Here is a 19,459-nt window from a genome sequence, read left to right as displayed (position 1 = left end):
GCCGCACCGTCTTATCCAAAGAACCAGACGCTATGCGAGTACCATCTGGTGATAACGAGACTGACGAAACTGCTCCAGTGTGCCCCTTCAAGGGTTTGGCTGAGGACTGTCTCGTCACTGCATGCCACAGCCGCACGGTCTTATCCCAAGAACCGGACGCGATGCGAGTACCATCTGGTGAGAATGAGACTGACAAAACCGCTCCAGTGTGCCCCTCCAAGGGCTCACCCAATGACTGTCCCGTCACTGCATCCCATAGCCGCACAGTATTGTCCCAAGAACCAGACACGATGCGAGTACCATCTGGTGAGAAAGAAACTGACGAAACTGCTTCAGTATGCCCCTGCAGGGGCTCACCCAATAGCCGTCCCGTAACTACATCCCACAGCCGCGTAGTATTATCCTCCGAACCAGACGCGACACGCGTACCATCCTGTGAGAACGAGACTGACGAAACCGCTCCAGTGTGCCCCTCCAAGGGCTCACCCAATGACTGTCCCGTCACTGCATCCCACAACCGCACAGTGTTATCCCAAGAACCAGACGCGAGGCGAGTACCATCCGGTGAGAAAGAGACTGACCAAACTGCTCCGGTGTGCCCCTGCAAGGGCTCACCCAAGGGCTGTCCCGTCGCTACGTCCCACAGCCGCACAGTGTTATCCCAAGAACCAGACGCGATGCGGGTACCGTCCGCTGAGAACGAGACTGACCGAACTGCTCCAGTGTCACCCTCCAAGGGTTCACCCAATGGCTGTCTCGTCGCTGCATCCCACAACCGTATAGTGTTATCCTCCGAACCAGACACAATGCGAGTACTATCCGGTGAGAATGAGACTGACAAAACCGCTCCAGTGTGCCCCTCCAAGGGCTCGCCCAATGACTGTCCCGTCGCCGCATTCCACAGACGCACAGTATTATCTTCCGAACCGGACGCGATGCGAGTGCCATCCGGTGAGAACGCGATGGAGTTGACTTCTTCAGTGTGCCCATTAATGACAGCCTGGACAACCGTCCAGTTCAAATCGCGCCCAGATGCCAGACGAAGGTTATTTGGAAACCCTGCCGTAAATTTAGTAGCCATGGTGGAGTTGACAGGCGAGAATGGGAGCGCTGATAGATACAGATGCGGCGTGCTGTGCAAAATTATGCCACCAAACACTTGAATGAATCTCTGCACATCCATCGTGCTGGACCGCAAATTTTCGTATCCAGAATGGCCCTGTATCTATTTATGAGCTGTTCGTCTGAAACTGCCTCGTAGGCATGTACTTACCTTCAGCCATTTGGCAATGAGTGCAAGTACAGTAGCTCCACCACTGATGGCATTGAGAAGCCCGAGCGTTTCAATCCAGAACATTAGTCGCTCGTCGTCGAAGAGTGATCTTATTTCCTTTGCGAGCTTATCGTCAAAGTCGGTCGTTTGAACATGCACAGCCCAATATCGACAGGAATAAGAGAGATGTAGGGGAATGGATGTTTTGACTCGTTGAGGCAGCCCCGTGTCTTGGGAATTAGGGAGGTACGACGACTTCAAACTACAGATATTGAAGCAAAGGCTATGTTCCATCACTCGCAGTGACGCAAATGCAAGGTTACGCTGGTGCGCCTTCGTTCTCTCGACGAAGAAGTCTCCGCTGGCTGATTTGTCCGTCAGGAATTCTTGAAAGGTCGCATGAAGCGGTCGGATAGGGGTATATGAGTCGGTGGTGCCGCTGAGGAGGGATCCCATGTGTTTGATCACTACTTCTACTTCGTAATGGTCGTGGTCCTCCGGGAAATGCTGCCGCATAGCATTGAGTGAAGCTAAAGGGAGGGGTTCGGCTATAGCAAGTATTTGGCCCATCACGGAACGAAACTTCGCTACTGCTTGCTCGTAATGGGCCGTTGTGTACTTCTCCTTTGCCATGATTTCTGTTAAGATGAGCCGATACATATCATACAACAAATTTTTCCGCTCCCCAGGATTGCGGTTCACGACAGCATTGAAGCAGTCCATGGGGGATAAGCCGGGAAGGTCTTCCCTGATGTATTCGCATGCAAGACGCGCCCACTCAAAAAGTCCACCGGCTTTCATTGCGAGGTTTGCAAACTCTTGGGGCCCAAAACGTGGCAGCCCTTTTAGCTTGTCGGATATGAAAGCATAGATGTCGCGCTCTGCTACTTCTGCTGGAATCTCGTCTATGGACAACCGTAGAACATGTTCAGCACCTTCAAACTCCTTTTCGATATCATGAAGTGGACGAGAGGTGACGAGAATCCGAAAGTTGGAAGGGAGTTCAGTGATTTGGGGAAGCCCTTCGTCCTGAAGTCTACCAGATAGTATGCGGAGGAGATTACGTCGCGTCCCCACTCCACCACTCTCGTCCAGCGCTTCGATTACGATTAGGACAGGCCCTACGCTTGACGCAGAGAACTTCTTTAGCGGTTCCATGAGAAGTTTGCGCCACTGCTGGATGATGTCCGGCGTATTCTTCAGCGAGTTTGCATTCTTGACTGCATCTGCTAACGCTCGCTTCATCCCTGGATCGCGATCAGCAAGATCGCGTGCGATGGTGGAGAAAATCTTTTCATGGCGATGGTCCGCTTCTCTGTGCCGATCGAAACAAAAACATGAACCAAGGCCTCCGGTTTTGTCGAACCAGTTGGCAATCGTGTGCGCGATGGCTGATTTGCCCTTACCTGCAGGGCCGGATAGCCACATTACGCGTGGAACAGAATCTCCGCTGCTGTTGATCCACTCGGTGATTTGGGAGAGAATGTCCGTGCGAGTGCCTGACAGACATTGCTTCGTAGTATCTAGTCCCGCGCCCGCCGCATAAGCCATTCCGCTGATATCGAGTGTTTCACCTTTAAAGGTATGAGTAGATGTAAAGTCAGAGGCGTGTATGAATCCTCACCCGCAAACTGGACAAAGATGGCTGCGTCCCGATGAGCTTGATCCCGGAATCTCTGCATAAGCCCATCCAGGGCGTTGTTGTACCGTACGATGATATCATCCGTTTCCGCAACGATGTTTTTACCGACTCTCTTCCCTGTAATCATAGTGAGTATATGATTCGTGTACAAATGCAATAGTCCGATGACTCACAGAAACTCTTTGTCTCCGAGTACTCCCTGATGAAACGGGCGCACTCGAGGGTCTGCTGAGCAATCTTTCCGATGATGTCATGCATTGATTCAACCTTGGAAAGATTCTCGGCTTGGGTAATGAAGCCATAAACTTCATCTAATTTCTGGAGAAGGCGATCTACCGATTCGTCGCGCTTCGCTTGAGCAAGAATAATCTACGTGGAATCGTGACTTCTGGACCGGAGGTAGATTTCCGTGAAACGTAGAACTTACTTTGGCTGCAGCAGAAAGTACGCCCAACGCCATCTTTGCGTATGGATGCACCTATAACTTGATTAGTTCGCTACCAGCTAAGCAGAAAAGCCCATACATTTGCGATCTTCTCAATGGCAGTGTCGAAAATCTTCAGGGGTTGGAGATAGTTGGTCTGGAAATTATCTGCGGCAGCGAGATCTGCAAGGGTATTGTTGGCGATGGATGCTACAGACTGCGCACGTCCCCCGAGTGTTTTCATATGTTCTGAAGCCTCGTGGGCACCCTGAAGTTCGGTACCAACTGATTCGGGACCTGAAGTTTCATCTACACCAGAGGGAATGCTCACAGCCTGCGCGACCAACAAAATTTAGAGACGAAAACCATAATTTGATGCAAGTACCTTCGAAATAGGTTCTCTGGGTGAGCCTTGATTTATGCAGCCACTAGGATTTTCAGATGAGGCGGGATGCTTGTTGGCGGAAGGATGTGGATGTGACACGTCCTGGATGCCTCAAATTAAAAAAACTGAAGCACCGGATTTACGATTTGGAGCACCTACCTCAACATTCTGATTCGATGGAGTATCTTGAAGGTCGACATTCAGACCTGCAGGAATGAGGCTGTGGGGACGCTTGGAGCGTGTCTGCACAATGTCAGCCATATTCACAACCAGGAACCCCAGCAGTCTACTTACAGAAATTTTCTTGGTGATGCCTTTCGCAAATTTCTGAATAGCCTGCTGGACTTGACTACGGGCTTGGCTCTGGACGAAGAAAGCATCAGAAGAGGTAATGTATTTCATGAGCGCTCGTCCACAGTGAGTAAACCCTTGAGAATACATACCGAGCTTTCACGACCGGTTGCTTTGCAGGCTTCTGGAGGAGGTTCTGCTCCATGGTCTTCACTCATCACGAATGGTCGATTACTGTGAGCGGAGTTGGGGTGCAATAACTTTAGGTGGGAGAAAAGAAAGGACCTCTGGCATGACCAGAATACCCTTATCGAAATATGGCCAACACGTTCACTGGATTCTTGAAGCGCTAATCATCGGATTATCGGCCATAGGTCCGTTGCCGAAGGAATAAGGGAGCATAGCCTTGAAGGGGCCATGCCATAGATCTAGACAAACCTACCACAGGAACTATGGATGTTGATAGAAACGAAATATGACAATGCACGATCAATTGACGAGCATACCACACGAGGTTGAAGTACATATGGGCAATTAAATGCAAGATTCTTCAAAAGGTTCGATACACGTTCAGAGTGTTTAGAGCGGGTAAGTAATTGTACTACTTACATCAATTATTGGGGTCTCTCGTCGAGTAGGTGACCGGTGGCCACCAACAGCCACCAACGGTCCCGGTCACTGGTTCAAGTTGTCCGTCGCGCATGACATTGCTTAGTAAGCATTCATCACCGCGTCACATCACACAGGCTAAGCATCGCATCTTCGTGAATTCTGGGGGTGTGCCACATCTGAGGTCCGAAACGCTCAAAAAGTTGCTTTTTGAGCGTCGGATTTGGTATAGGTCAGGTCGTGCTCACGTACACGGCGGGACTATACCTCAATTGTACTAAGTCTTATGTTTTTCGTTGACGGAGATTGAGCCGAGCCTCGGGTATGTTATCACAACGAAATCTGCATTATCAAGTCTAGATTACGATTGTAGATTACTGATAGTGTAGCGGCTGTAGTTTTTGTTCGAGGATGCGACGGACGAAAGAATGACAGAAAGAATTCTATAAACGAAAGTAGTAAGTACTCAGTCTCAATAGTCGAAGACTTGGAGACTACTAGCTGACCTATAAACGAAAGTAGTAAGTACTAGAGTAGTAGTCAGTATCGTAGTAAAGAGTCTAAATAAATAATATCATACCTCAGTCTCAATAGTCGAAGACTGAGGTGCTAAGTAATATAAAACTTCTAATGAGCGCATAGCGTATTATGTAAGCGAGTGTTGTTTGTTGTTGTCCGAATCAAAGTTATCACTTATCTATAATCTTTCAACACGCCCACTCAACGAATCAAACTCTCGCCGTTCAACACTCCCATTCCTTCGATGAATCGTCCATGCTTCTCGCGCGCAAGTGCCTTCGTCAAAACGTCGGCAATCTGTTCGTTCGTGGGAACATACTCAACGCATATCTCTCCTTCCTCCAACTTTTCTCGGATAAAGTGATACTGGATCGCGATATGTTTGGTACGTTCATGAAACATGGCATTTTCGGCTAACAGAATTGCAGATTGATTGTCGATTTGGAGAGTTATTGGGGGAGTTTCTGAGGAGTTTAGTTCTCTGAGTAGGGTCCTCAACCAAACGGCCTCCTTCGTAGCAGCGGCGGCGGCCATATATTCTGCTTCGGTACTGGAAAGTGCGACTGAACTTTGCTTCTTTGAACTCCAACTAACTGCTCCTCCAGATATTGAAAATATATATCCGGTTATCGAACGCCGGTCATTGACATCTGAGGCCCAGTCTGCGTCGACGAACGCATGTAAGTCCGTTTCTGACTTCCCTTGATATGTCAAACATTTATTGACGGTCCCGTGTAGATACCGATAGACACGCTTTAGAGCGGTCCAGTGCGCTTGTCCGGGGGTAGCTGCAAATCTGCTCAGAGCACCTACTGCGAACGCGATGTCCGGACGCGTCGCAAGCATCGCATACATCAGTGCACCTAGGGCACTTTGGTAAGTCTTCACATCGACTTCGGCTTCATTCACTTTGATGAGCTTGGTATTAGGGTCCATTGGCGTATTCACAGGACGACTGGATCCCATATCGAAATGCTCGAGTATCGATTCGATGTAGCGGCTTTGTGACAGCTTGATCGTGCGTTTATCGCGGTCGCGAATGATTTCCATTCCCAAAATCCAGCGTGCTTCTCCCAAATCGGTAAGCTCGTACTCTGCTGCTAACCGTTTCTTCAGCTCATCTATCATCTTCTTATCCTTTGACAGTATCATTTTGTCGTCAACATAGACGGCGACTATAATGATTGTGCCGTTCTCGACCTTGTAGAAGACAGAATGGTCTGCATTGCTGCGTGTGAAGCCGAGAGACTCGAAGACGGTACGTAGTCTTTTGTACCATGCTTTGTGTGCCTGCTTAAGACCGTATAGAGCACATTTGAGCTTCCAAACTTGATTCGACGAGTCACGAAAGCCAGGAGGGAGCTGCAGGTAAATTTCCTCATCCAATTCACCGTTTAGAAAAGCTGACTTGACGTCCATCTGATGTATATCTAGATCGTACTTGGCTGCAAGGGCAAGAAGGACTCGAATCGTCGAGAACTTCGTGACGGGGGCAAAGGTGTCTGTGTAGTCGATCCCTTGGACCTGCGTGAAACCTTTCGCGACGAGTCTGGCCTTATAGCGTTCAATTTCGCCATGCGGGCCGCGCTTAATTTTATAGACCCATTTCGAGTCTACAACCTTGCGGTCACGAGGGCGTTTGACTTCCTCGTATAGGCCAATCTTCTCGAAGATCTTCAATTCTTCGGTCATCGCCGTGTACCATAGATCTGCGTCTGGACGATTCATTGCTTCATGGAACGTCCCAGGCTCACCATTACAAGCTACTGTAGCCTTGTAAGCCTCCCCATGTGTCTCCGCAGCCTCAATCGCGCCCACTGCCTCAGGTATGTCTTGTATAACCGGTTCCTCTCTTTGAAGTGTTGACTTCTCATAGGCGTTTATGAAGTAGCGAGGATCATCATCTCGCATAGGTGCGCGTCGCGCTCGCGAGCTGCGCCTTACTTCAGGTGGAGGAGCTGGGCGAGGATATGGAGCAGGAGGTGCTATTTGTCGAGTGGCTGAAGTGGTTAGTGGTTGAACATGGTGTGTCTCCAACGCACGCGTGTTGTTCGGTGCTGACATTTCCTTGTTCTGGTCTTCAGGCTCGAACTTGACCATGCTTAGAGGAGCTGGTTGTCCATCGACATCATCATCCTCGTGGGGAGATTCGGTAGCTGGATTTCCCACTTCCGGTGCGTCATCGTCTGATAATTCTTCTATAATTGTTGACTTATGAGGAGCTTCCAGGCCTTGCAGGTCGTCTGTGTTGTGCTTTGCAGCAGTGACCTGTTTCTCTGGGAGAAATGTGTCTATCTTGACACGACTAGGCCCTTGCGGATCTCCTTCATCGAAGACGACGTCTCGCGACTCGAGGATGCGACCGGTTGGACGATGCAGGCATACATAGGCCTTTCGATGTTCGGCATACCCAAGGTTGACGCATTCGAGCGATTTCACACCGAGCTTCTGGCGTTTTTCATCAGGTATGTGTACATGGGCTTTGCACCCAAATACCCGGAGATGGGATACTGATGGTTTGTTCCCAGTGAATGCTTCATGTGGTGTAATGTCTCCATCTATCGCACGAGTTGGAACCCGGTTCAATATGTGCGCTGAATATAGGATCGCATCTCCCCAATATGTGTTTGGCAGTCCGGCGTCTCGTAGCAAGCTGCGTGCCATTTCAACTAAGGTCCGATTCATCCGCTCTGCGACACCGTTCTCTTGTGGTGTGTATGCGTTTGTTTTCTCGTGATGGATGCCTTTTGACTCGAGATAGGATACAAATTGTTTTGATCCATATTCCCCCCCACCATCACTACGAAAATAGTTGGGGCGTTCTCCAGTCTCGGTCTCTGCACGTTCAAAGTATCCTTTGGTGAGTGCGAATGTTTCATCCTTGGTCTTCACAAGTTTAACCACGAGATGGTGTGAATAGGCATCTATGAATGTAATGAAGTATCGGAAGCCGGCGCGCGACACTGTTTCCATGGGTCTGCATACATCAGAGTATGTGCGATACAGGACTCCTGGGCTTTCGACATTTGATTTCGTTGGGATTGGGTTGCGGTGTTGCTTGCCTTCAAGGCAAGGCTGACACACTGCCTTATTGTGAGTACTTGAACCCTTTATGTTGATCCCATTGACCATATCTTTCGAAATTAACTTAGATATGGAGTCGAAATTTACGTGCCCAAGTTGTCGATGCCATGTGTCCAGAGTTGCACTCGAATGGAGCATGCGCGAGGTGAGAGCTGTTATGGGGACATCTGGATCGAGTGGAGCTGATGGTCCTTGCAGAATGTATGCATGTGCTTTCTCGCAGGGCTTTACTCGAAGGACGTATAGCGAGTTTCGCTTATGTGCGAGAGTGGCGGTCTTTCCCTTTGCAAGGATCTTGCATTGGGAACCATCAAAGGTGACTTCGAGACCTTGTTTCGTGAGGCGGGGAACTGACAGAAGGTTCGCATTCAGGTCTGGTATGTGATAGACTTCCTGCAGGATGGAGTGGATGTACTCATTTTCACCAACATAGACGTTTATTTCAGCACGTCCGATACCTATCGCATCTATCGAGCGTCCATCTCCGATGATTACTTTTTCGGGTGGGTTCAGTGTGCGATATTTGATGAAAATTTCCCGCTGACACGTCATGTTTGCAGATGCGCCAGAGTCCACTATCCAATCATCTTTGGATGCGGATGTAGAGTGCCCATGTGCCATGAATAATTGGAGTGGTGTGTCATGGTCCGACGAAATGCGTGCGACCTTCGCAGATAGGTCCGTTTTTCCTTTGTCTTTGTCCACCTGCTTCCCACTCTTTTCAGCGTCTTCAGCAGCTTTCTTCTTTCGACAGTCCTTCTCCTCATGTCCAGGAATGTGGCAGTATGTGCACTTTTCCTTTGACTTCTTCTTGTCCTTATCCTTGCGCTTAGGCTTATTCTTTTGCGCAGGTCCCTTCACAACGAGCGCAGATTGGCTATTGCTAGCCTGTCGTTGCCTTTCCTCTACCAGCACTTGGGCTATAACAGTTTCGGTGGTGAGTTTGTCACTACTGGACATTAGGATCGTTCGAAGGGTGGCATAGGATGAAGGTAAGGATATCACCATCGCAACTGCGACCAGTGAATCGTCGAGCGGCTGACCAAGCGAGGACAGTATGAATGCCTTCTGTCGCATGGTGTTTAGCTGCGTTTCCATAGGAGATTCGTCCGTCAAGGTACTTCGAAACAATTCGCCAATGAGTTGAGCAATTGTTTGCTTTCCTCTACCCTCGTATCGCTCACAGAGCTTCTTCCAGGCATCTTTAGCTATTGGCACATAGAGTATCCCATTCAAGGGATCATCTTTCAGCGTGAGAGCTATCTGAGCTCATGCTTCCTTGTTCCTTGCTAACCATTCCTGGTGTTGAACAGGGTGCGTTGTGCTATCTGGCATCTTTTCACTTCCTTCAACAATTCCCCATAGTCCTCGAAGGTCAAGGATTAACTCGACACGGTACTTCCATAGTTGGAAGTTTGAACCGTCGTTTTCGAGGGATGGAATATCATATAGACGATTTGAGGCTTGTGCAGTTCTGCTTGTAGATGTAGAACTGGATGATATGGAAGGGATGTTCGAGGATGAAGCAGCTGCACCTGACTGGGCTGCAGACACTGAGGGTGTGTTCGACATTTAATTCTTGTTTCGGTTGATGTTCCTTTGTGGTACTGGATTGATTCTAAGCACCAGGGCTCATAACCTTTTGTTCGAGGATGCGACGGACGAAAGAATGACAGAAAGAATTCTATAAACGAAAGTAGTAAGTACTCAGTCTCAATAGTCGAAGACTTGGAGACTACTAGCTGACCTATAAACGAAAGTAGTAAGTACTAGAGTAGTAGTCAGTATCGTAGTAAAGAGTCTAAATAAATAATATCATACCTCAGTCTCAATAGTCGAAGACTGAGGTGCTAAGTAATATAAAACTTCTAATGAGCGCATAGCGTATTATGTAAGCGAGTGTTGTTTGTTGTTGTCCGAATCAAAGTTATCACTTATCTATAATCTTTCAACAGTAGTCGATCCCAGAAATCTTACATCCTCTTTTCAAGAGGTGCATGATGTACTTCTCCCACCTCTGCAATAGATGCGGAGTAGTCATGATTGTTTCCTTGATGAGGAGGAGTAGTTTGTCGTATATACCTCTGAAGGCTGCCGCAGAAAAGTTGATGCTTCGTCGAACACCATCACGGTGCTCTTGAAGACGACAGAATATAGCAGCAGCGGAGGTTGCGAGGATGTTGGCGAGTGCCTTCAGACTATCGACATACTGTCCATACCCAGCGGTCCATACAGCGTCCAGAGCAACGTCAGTGATACCGACATGCTCGAAGGCGTACTGGACTGTCTGGGAGCTGTTGTCATTAAGCTACTGAAAATCAGAAACGTTCGAGAAAATAAATGGAAACATACTGATAGAGTGTCGCCGTATATGAAAGTTAGTGTAGTCTCATCAACAAGGTCTGGAATAATCATTCTTTTGTGTGCCACCTCGTCCTCTTCGGACCAGACTGACATGTGGAGACCATATGCCCGTTGAACGACTCCATGAGCAATGCTCCCGAAACTCGACAAGAGATCTGTGACTGGCATGGTGACCGTTTTATATAGCGCGCCCAAGTTTTGGACGGCCCAGTCTTTCGTTGATACTGAAAAAAAAATTGTTAGCATGATACATTGAATCATTTTCGAGACTTACCATGACATGAATCGAGAAGTGCCTGACATGCTGTAGCTTGCTTTTCGGAGGTTGTCGGCAAGCAACACTTATTTAATGCGTCTCACATCACAATCTCACTAGCTGCCTTCGCGACAGCTTTGTGGACCGCATTTTTCGCGTCATATGCACCTTGGGGTGAATACACGAGCCCCTTCAGTGAATTCACCCATATTAGACGGACAGCTGAGGGTGACAATGTAGCAATAGAGGCAGGCCAGCCCATGTGGGCCCATGGCAACAATTGTACCATGGTAGACGAGTGGGCTGCAGGGTTGTGTGTACCTGTTGCAAACAGATGGGCCGGTGGTATATAGTGTAGATGGTAGTATAGGAATGTACTATATAGGATATCTATGTAAATAGTAGTGAATACAATGAGCTATAGAGACGAGTGGGCCGGCTGAATGGTGTGCAATGTAAATGAGTGGGCCAGGGAGATGGGTATGATGGGGACGAGTGGGCCGGGGGTATGAAGTGCAATGGAGACGGGTGGGCCGGTATGCGAAGTACAATAGAGACGGGTGGGCTGGGATGAGAAGTACAATTGAAGACGAGTGGGCCGGGGGTATGGGGTGCAATGGAGACGGGTGGGCCGGTATGCAAAGTACAATAGAGACGGGTGGGCTGGGATGAGAAGTACAATTGAAGATGAGTGGGCCGGGGGTAAGGGTGCAATGGAGACGAGTGGGCCGGTATGTGAAGCACAATGGAAGACGAGTGGGCCGGTGGTACCAGGTGCAATGGAGATGAGTGGGCCGGTATGTGAAGCACAATGGAAGATGAGTGGGCCGGTGGTACCGGGTGCAATGGAGACGAGTGGGCCGGTATGTGAAGCACAATGGAAGATGAGTGGGCCGGTATGTGAAGCACAATGGAAGACAAGTGAGCCGGGGGTATGGGGTATAATGGAAGACAAGTGAGCCGGGGGTATGGGGTATAATGGAAGACGAGTGGGCTGGGGGTCCCAGGTGAAATGGAGACAGGTGGGCCTCATGATATTCCACCCGGTGGACAATGGAAATATTTGCCGGTATGGATGATACAGATGAGCCGGAAGAGCATTGTGGGACAGAGGTGAAGGTGAGATGGATGATACAGATGAGCCGGGCGTCTGGTGTGCGAGAGGTGAAGGCGAGATGGATGATACAGATGAGCCGGATGTCCGCTGCGTGATAGAGGTGAAGGTGAGATGGATGATACAGATGAGCCGGAAGAGCGTTGTGGGATGGAGGGGGTATCTGGCGCATACAGAGTATACTAACCGGAGATGAGTGGGCTGGGGGATAGGGTGAATATATGATGTGGGTGGCATGATGCCTCATCCGGTGCATACAAAGTATATTAACCGGGAATAAACATCCGGTCCGTCTCATATATACATCCGGGTCTATACCCATACAGTACGTCTATGATATCAAACGAGATTGACAAGCAATATATGTGGCCCAATACATGGAGTTGCTAAATATCTACACGGTCATATTTTGCATACTCCGTGCTCGGAGTCCCAACAAAATTGTGGATGCTGTCTCGCATGTACCATGCAGTGACAATCCTGTTGCCCTCTTCCACGTTCATGTAATGTCTCACCAGTCGACATGATGAAGCCAATATTGAGCCAGAGTCGTAGAGAAACTTGATTCCAAGGTTCATGAAATCCATGATAACCGGGCAATAAACACCAGCAGTAGTCATGATATCAAATGCTGCCGGTCGACATTTAGGATCTCTATGAGGGGGTGTCTGGCGATTGCATATGATCGATACCACATTAAAAACGGATGTCCAGCGTTGAAGATGATGGTGCATCTCGTTCAACTCATATCTGGCAGCCCATTTACCAAGCCTGACTTGAGTTTCCATTCCGGCCCAATAAAGATCAGGGTGCATGACTCGAAGTGCAGCAGAGACAATGATACCGGACCTTTGAAGGGATGCTGTAATATTGTGACTGGCAGCACCTTTCAGTGCCGCTGATACCTCTGGCGAGAAGCCATCTTCCAGGTCAAGATTCGGGAAGCCATGTTTCTACAATACTTCCAACCAGAGATTTCAATGCATGTGGACCTGACGCACCTCTCTTCCTTGCTGAAACCATGCAGGAGATATATTGATGCAACCGGGGGTGATCATTCCATCTGGACTTGTATAGAAGTTTGACCGGTGGGTCCTCCATTGAGAAATCTTGCCTGATGTGATGCTATGCTTCAACAAACCACTCATGGAATGTGTGGCACCGTGAATATCTTTCTAAGTAATGCATCCGGGTAAGATAAAAGAACAACTGGAAATGGATAAAGGATAAAGGACCAACCATCATCATAGAGGTGAGTGCTCCAGGCAAATACCAGACAATGATTCTACCGCCGGAATCAATGACAACAGATGGTGTTGTCAAGAGGTGCTCCTCTTCAGGGGGGAATTTGTTCAAAAGAACCTCTTCTCGTGTCTCACTTCGACCGGATTCATCTTTGTCCAGGGTGTCATTGTATCTAACCATGTCTATTTTAAGATGAACTTTCTGCAGGTTAGTTGACCAGAACAGACAGGTGTGCTGGAATACATACCGGCGTTAGAGTAAGCAGCGGCCATCACATAGGCTAGCTGCTCCAAAACAATACAAGTGTCGATATCCAAGAGTCCAAGGTCCATATCCTTTACCGGTCGGTGAAGAATTGTAGATGTGAAAATCTCATGCACCAATTCACCGGCAAGGTAGGTCTGGTACAAGGCCCAGTCAAGTGGAATTGTAACCATGGCTTGCCGAAACAATTAAGTGACAGGAAAGCACCACTGTTATATCCATTGGAACAAATAGCCCCATATTCACACGACCTGATTGCATAGACAGACTCCATTTCCATTCAGGTAAATATGACGTGATGGTATAAAAGATTGGCAGGATACCGGCGGACATTGGGTTCTACTTTACTGTGAAGTGGATGCACTGTTATCTATATGTAACCGGTCAATGAGTGCCTGTGAGGATGACACAGCCCGTGTGATTTCATCAATCGGCCCAACCAATCCGGTCAACCTATCACTTGATCGCCTAAGATTTATCATCCTTGTCTGCAACATATCCAGCAACTCTCTCCCGATCGTTGTCTGGTGGCACGGCACACCAGATCTTGAACCAATTATATCCGGCGCATTATCCGGACCACGCACAATATATGGGAGAAGACCAATTTTCACATGATCCGGCTGTAATAAATGGTGTGAGCATCCGGTGCATCTGGTGTTAATAAGATCTTATGGACTGACAAGGTGTGAAAAGTGCCATTCAACCAAATCCATAACATCTTGGACAGATGACTTGGGCAACATATCTGAAACCCTGCAACAACCAAGTGATTCCTTCCACCAGTAATTGAAGTAGTCTGGCATGTGAGCAATGTCATAGTCATCGGATTTGTTTGAATCCGCAGAAAGGCGCAATGCCCGGATATCCTGCAAAATGGCATTGACATCCGGTCGCCGATCAACCAATGTGTGAGCAGTCATGGTTGAGAGCACATCCTTGAGAAGTTGAGGAATAGTAGCTGACAACCGGGTGATAAAACATATATTGATGAAAGGTGTTGCAAAGGTCTATGTCAGAGAAAAAGATGAGGGCATGGGAGTATCGGCATGGCTGGCTCCCTACCTCCATCTCCCATTTCATCAGGGTGTAGAACATCTCTGCATAACCAGGTATGGCAGTGGCAAAACTCTTGTCGACATACAGGCGCATGGCCAGCATCCGGGAATTGGCATAGAATAGGGCATGAGAGATATCTGCAGCTGTGATGTGATTGCCCTTGGCGGCAATGATGACTTGGTTGGAGGGGATGAGAGTTACAGTATTGTCCATGGAGAGGAATATGAGGCTATGGTGTGACCGGCACACTGGGAATATTTACATGCCAAACACAAGGGTATATTACCTCACAGGTCTTATCAACCGGTGACCACAATTATGTAACTAACCCGGCACCGGTACTTCTATCCGAACGATCATTTCCCGCAGAGCATCCTCTGCATATGCCGCTAGTTGTTCATATATTATCAACTGGTAATCACAATTGTGCAACTAACCCGGAACTGGGACTTCTACCCCAACAATCATTTTCCGAAAAGCATCCTCTGCATGTGCTGCCAGCAGGTCATATATGTGAGATTGTCTGGCAGCATAACATGTATGTCCGGTGAGCCCTGCAGAAGTAGCATTGTGCATGTGACAGAGCCATTGCTTGGCTCTGTGGGTGAAGAAATTAATTGACCACTGCATTTTGTGTTTGACAAGAATAACCTCCTCATTCCAGCGATCGCGCAGTGCTTTTGTCCGGAGCCAATTAACCCGGTAAACTATAATTAGAACATGTGAGACCGGACGACCTCATAATCAGAAACACTAGACACACATTCAGTCATCCAGTCATTTCCTGATGTGTCTCCCTGAACATCCAAGGACCAGAACCATGAAAGAGTGGTATCTCTCTGACCACGTGCATTTGGATCGGCCACCGCAGAGCTGGCTTTCAGGTCTTCTTTCTTCAAAGGAAGGTATTTCTTCAAGAGGTTGTGGTCAGGGAGTTTGGCCAGTTGCGACCGGCATTTCGAATATATACGAGCATGGAGATTGACTGCTGTTTCAACTGAGCGAACTCGAGTCCATGCCCTAGTAGATGAAGCCTGTGACTTGGCTGACCGGACAGTATTGTGGAATAAAACAGCTTTATCTCCTAAATGAACTCTAATGGCATGCAGTGCGTCATTGGCCTGACCTTCTCGGAGGGCAATTTCTTCTTTGATGAGATTGGTGAGACCTAACTCCCTGCACCTCACTGCACCAATGTTGGATGGTAGGGGTATGACAGTGAGCTCCGGTTGAAATATGGAAGCATTGTGTATGTCCGGATCAGGATTTTGATCTTTGTCAAAATCGGAGTAATCTTCACAATCATCCAGTGAGTTACAAACAGTAACCGGACAATCCGGATCATTGACATTGACTCCAACTCCGAGATAAGTAGGTGACATCTCAAGAAAGCTCGTGATCTGAGTGTGAAGCTTATCCCGGCATCGAGCCACTCTCAACAGTTGCATGTCCGTTGGGTGCATTCGCAAACTTCTCACATCCTTGCAGAGAGATATTTGCGATTCCTCTATGGTAAGACCGGTTGCAAGCCAAGTGGCGGCTCCTCGTTGACCGGGAGGGTTGATGACCGGATGTTCAGGGCGATTTTGAGCCTGCAACAGGCGCAATTCCTGCTGTTTCTTTGTTGGCGCTGCACGACCTCATGATCAGACCTACCAGACAGCCAATAAAAGTGGACACTTGCCTCTTTCCAACCGGACCTCATAGATGTCCATAGCCATAGGATCCTCTGCTCTGTTTGCATGAGCCAATGCCTCCTCTGCCTTCCAAAGAACTACCATGTCGGGGTTGGCGGTCTCGTTAAGATTATCAAAAGCAAGTTTGCTTTCCGAAGCCCCCTTGATGGCCTCTTTGAATTTTCTGGACAGAAACTTAGCTACTGGATGTGCCATCCGGACATGAATTGTATGAGCGCCGACAACACATGCACATCTGGAGGTGGGTGACTTACTTATATGAATCATTTTCATGAAATTACAATCATTCATCTGATAATCCAATACCTCCTTGCGATGGGGAGTTCCCATGCCCCTGGCCGATGGAGATATTATATTCAAAGGTGCCCAGAGGGTTTCCATAATCTCTCTGTCTATCCAGCCGGTCCCATGGATAAAATTTGATGCATACCGGACAAAGCAGTTGTCTTGATGTCCATGTACATGCCACAAACCGATTCCAGGAATGATATCCATACCTATGGGGATGGAAAGATACATGCTGGAAGCGATCCGGTCCTTCAAATACTTGTTATACTGACAATTTATGTCATAGAAAGTGATGGCTCGAGAGATTCTGTCGGTCTTATAGTTGAGAGCTTGACTTAATGCATAGTCCATGTTCATCTGCCTGATTATTCCACGTAAGAGTTGTAAGATCATCCATTGATGTGACCGGATGCAATATGTACTGACCTTTCGCCTTTCTGAAAGTCGACCATGGAATGTGGGACAAAACATCCATGCCGTGCACATGCACATCCTCCTATACCGGTGGCTTCCAGCCTTTGCCGCGAGGTGTTTGCTTGATTTACTGCCCGGTGATTATTGCAATCCGACCTTTGGACATTGTCTTGAGCAATGGCCAAATGGCTCTTGTATCTTTCATCGGAGACCATGAACCCCAGACCATCCATTAATGATACTTCATCGGATGGATTCACCGGATGCATGTGCTCGGCTTTGAAATTGCCATCCATGACCAAATACCTAGTCATGAGCCAGGAAGGTGTATCGTCAGGCTGGGCGACTGTACTGGTAGACAGGTCCAAGTTTATACCCGGTTGCGGACATGCCGGACAAAATAGGGCAAGATCACCATCCTTTGGCTGGTCATCTTTGTGGGCAAATCCATGCCACTTGTAGAGCTTGCATTGTCGCCACTGCCTGGCAGCTCTCATGAGCTCTCTATAGTGATCCTACAGATATTGTTCTTTAATGACCAGAATGTGAAGTACAGAATAAAACCCAGCTCACCGGAACCATCAGTGGAAAGATGCTAGAGGTGAGTCTGCGAATTTTGCTGTAGTAATTCATGGCCGATGTACCGCACTCGAGATTGTCTAACAGAAAGTCGTCCAAGACAGCGAATGTGAATGCAGTTTTTGGTCTGGTGAAAGACGCCGGAAACAAGCCTGCTTGAAAGAGCTGTATGTCTCGGCTGAGAGCACTGGGGCATTGGCAATAACATATGGAAAGGGAGTGAACGCCGGACTTGTCTACTACAGTTATTGCCGGACGATCTGAGTCTCTGACCGGTTGAATGAAAGGTCCTTCCGGATAATCGTCATCTATATTGTCATCGGTATCTGACCACTGAAAGAAGTCTGATGAGTCATCAGTGCTGCTGGGACATGGAGTGCCGTCGTGAGCAAGGTGAATGTGCAGGCCAACTTTAATGAGTGAAGTTTCTTGAAAAAATGATCCGGTCCATTGACTGATGCGATGGAATGGATGTCTTTGATGTTGAATTCTGCAACAGTCTGTGCAAAAGAGTGGCTCATTGAAACAGCCATGACATCTATACACCCCATCCTTCTTGCAGACTGAGCAAAGTTGGTTGGCTGTTGGGGCTTCTCTGATCATGAGTGAATTTATGTAGTCCTTGAACTTGCATTTCCATTGCCAGAGATATGCATTCTGACTCTGTATGGTCCGGTCAGACCGGGGAAATGAAGATAACTGTTGCTTGCCTGGGATTTTGGAAATTTAGGCTGGGGGATGTTACCTTGGTCAAACTCAAAGTCAGCACCTTCATAGAGCAAGTGAGGCGACCCAGATTTATGCTTTGAGGGTGATTTTATTGGTGATGATGTTACCGACTTTGTTTTCCTAGCCCATGAATCTTTCACCCAAGATGACCTCGATCCCCTGGTTGTAGTTTTTTCCTTGAGCTTATACAGCTGAGGTAATCGTTTCTTTGTAGGAGGGGTGTATGTGATTCCCTTTTGTTTGGTATTTGCCATATTGACTGGAAAGGATCGGTGTGCTGTAAACTTGATGACTGGTAGCCTAGCACATGACTTCACTGCGGTGCCTTCCATCAATTCCAGTTTCCAGGTGATTTGAACCGTCGAGATTACCACATTTTCCCTTCTTAGTCATTGAACTACCCAGTCATCAAGGGACCAATTGATCCGGTGTTGTTCAGACTCCGAATGGTTTGACCGGTCGGGATTACCACATTGTTCCTGTGATCTCACCGAAGATCTTGCAATGTCACCTGTATGGGATATATTAAGGTTGGAGTCACTGAGGTTGCCATAGTTGCATGACATCACAAACACCATAACCCTCCCATTAACCCGAGTCACATGGATTTCATGTTCAAGTTACATGACAATTGACTGGATAAAGTATGTCGACCGGAGGTTACATTTCAATGTTTAAATACTTCTTTCTAGCCAGCATTCTGGATTGTTGGCTGTAGAAAAATCATTCAGGTAATTACGAGGGTTCGGCAGCAATATATACTTCTTTCGATTAGATTATTGACGAGTCTGGCAAAGTCAATACATTGATTAAACTTTAGTCGAGGGCACTGGCATTGCAAAACATGCTCTGAGAGAACAGTTCAAACCAAATAACCAACTCTAGAGACAAACAGGCTTCTGGTTTGATCTTCAGGACACCGGCTGTTAATGTCCACATTCATGCTGGCCTTCAAAGTCATTTGTGATTATACTTACTTGAGCAAGTTGTGGAATATGATTGCACAGGGCGGTATCCAGTATTTGAGGGCTGTATGCTGCCCATATACTATATAATACAGGTCTAAGTCCATATGCTTTTACAGTTCTACATTCTATGAATCAGAAACACATAGGATGTTGAGGGATTCATACCAATGAACGAGTATTGGACAATCCTTTGTTCGGTTTGCAGTCACGTACATCGGTTATGTAACCTATTACTGTGAGATACACATGCATCCT

General features: G+C 47.7%; 5 protein-coding genes across 5 annotated transcripts; all 5 read right to left on the bottom strand.

Moving 5' to 3' along the window:
• Positions 1 to 3,412: 3,412 nt before the first annotated feature.
• F5891DRAFT_986085 (uncharacterized protein) lies at positions 3,413 to 4,233 on the bottom strand (the record flags this gene model as incomplete). Its single annotated transcript, XM_041377693.1, has 5 exons — positions 3,413 to 3,673; positions 3,725 to 3,826; positions 3,884 to 3,967; positions 4,019 to 4,087; positions 4,168 to 4,233. The coding sequence occupies 5 exons, from the start codon at positions 4,231 to 4,233 to the stop codon at positions 3,413 to 3,415; spliced, it is 582 nt and encodes a 193-aa protein (XP_041218814.1).
• A 7,032-nt stretch (positions 4,234 to 11,265) lies between these two features.
• On the bottom strand, positions 11,266 to 12,198 carry F5891DRAFT_1196688 (uncharacterized protein; the record flags this gene model as incomplete). The annotated part of the gene is made up of 1 exon (XM_041368342.1): positions 11,266 to 12,198. The coding sequence occupies one exon, from the start codon at positions 12,196 to 12,198 to the stop codon at positions 11,266 to 11,268; it is 933 nt and encodes a 310-aa protein (XP_041218813.1).
• A 149-nt stretch (positions 12,199 to 12,347) lies between these two features.
• On the bottom strand, positions 12,348 to 13,386 carry F5891DRAFT_963323 (uncharacterized protein; the record flags this gene model as incomplete). The annotated part of the gene is made up of 3 exons (XM_041375985.1): positions 12,348 to 12,883; positions 12,959 to 13,136; positions 13,201 to 13,386. The coding sequence occupies 3 exons, from the start codon at positions 13,384 to 13,386 to the stop codon at positions 12,348 to 12,350; spliced, it is 900 nt and encodes a 299-aa protein (XP_041218812.1).
• A 755-nt stretch (positions 13,387 to 14,141) lies between these two features.
• F5891DRAFT_1196686 (uncharacterized protein) lies at positions 14,142 to 14,742 on the bottom strand (the record flags this gene model as incomplete). Its single annotated transcript, XM_041368341.1, has 2 exons — positions 14,142 to 14,480; positions 14,536 to 14,742. 2 exons carry the CDS (start codon positions 14,740 to 14,742, stop codon positions 14,142 to 14,144), a joined length of 546 nt encoding a protein of 181 aa, XP_041218811.1.
• A 219-nt stretch (positions 14,743 to 14,961) lies between these two features.
• F5891DRAFT_963322 (uncharacterized protein) lies at positions 14,962 to 18,179 on the bottom strand (the record flags this gene model as incomplete). The annotated part of the gene is made up of 6 exons (XM_041375984.1): positions 14,962 to 15,236; positions 15,293 to 16,159; positions 16,208 to 16,405; positions 16,481 to 16,871; positions 16,937 to 17,443; positions 17,502 to 18,179. Coding segments are annotated over 6 exons (2,916 nt in total), but the record flags the coding sequence as incomplete, so codon positions are not given.
• Between the last annotated feature and the right edge of the window lie 1,280 nt (positions 18,180 to 19,459).

This window comes from Suillus fuscotomentosus, assembly GCF_016647785.1.
Source record: "Suillus fuscotomentosus strain FC203 chromosome Unknown F5891scaffold_105, whole genome shotgun sequence".
NCBI classification, from domain to species: Eukaryota; Fungi; Basidiomycota; class Agaricomycetes; order Boletales; family Suillaceae; genus Suillus; species Suillus fuscotomentosus.
Note: the sequence above shows the minus strand (reverse complement) of the source record. Positions and strands in the feature narration are given on the sequence as shown.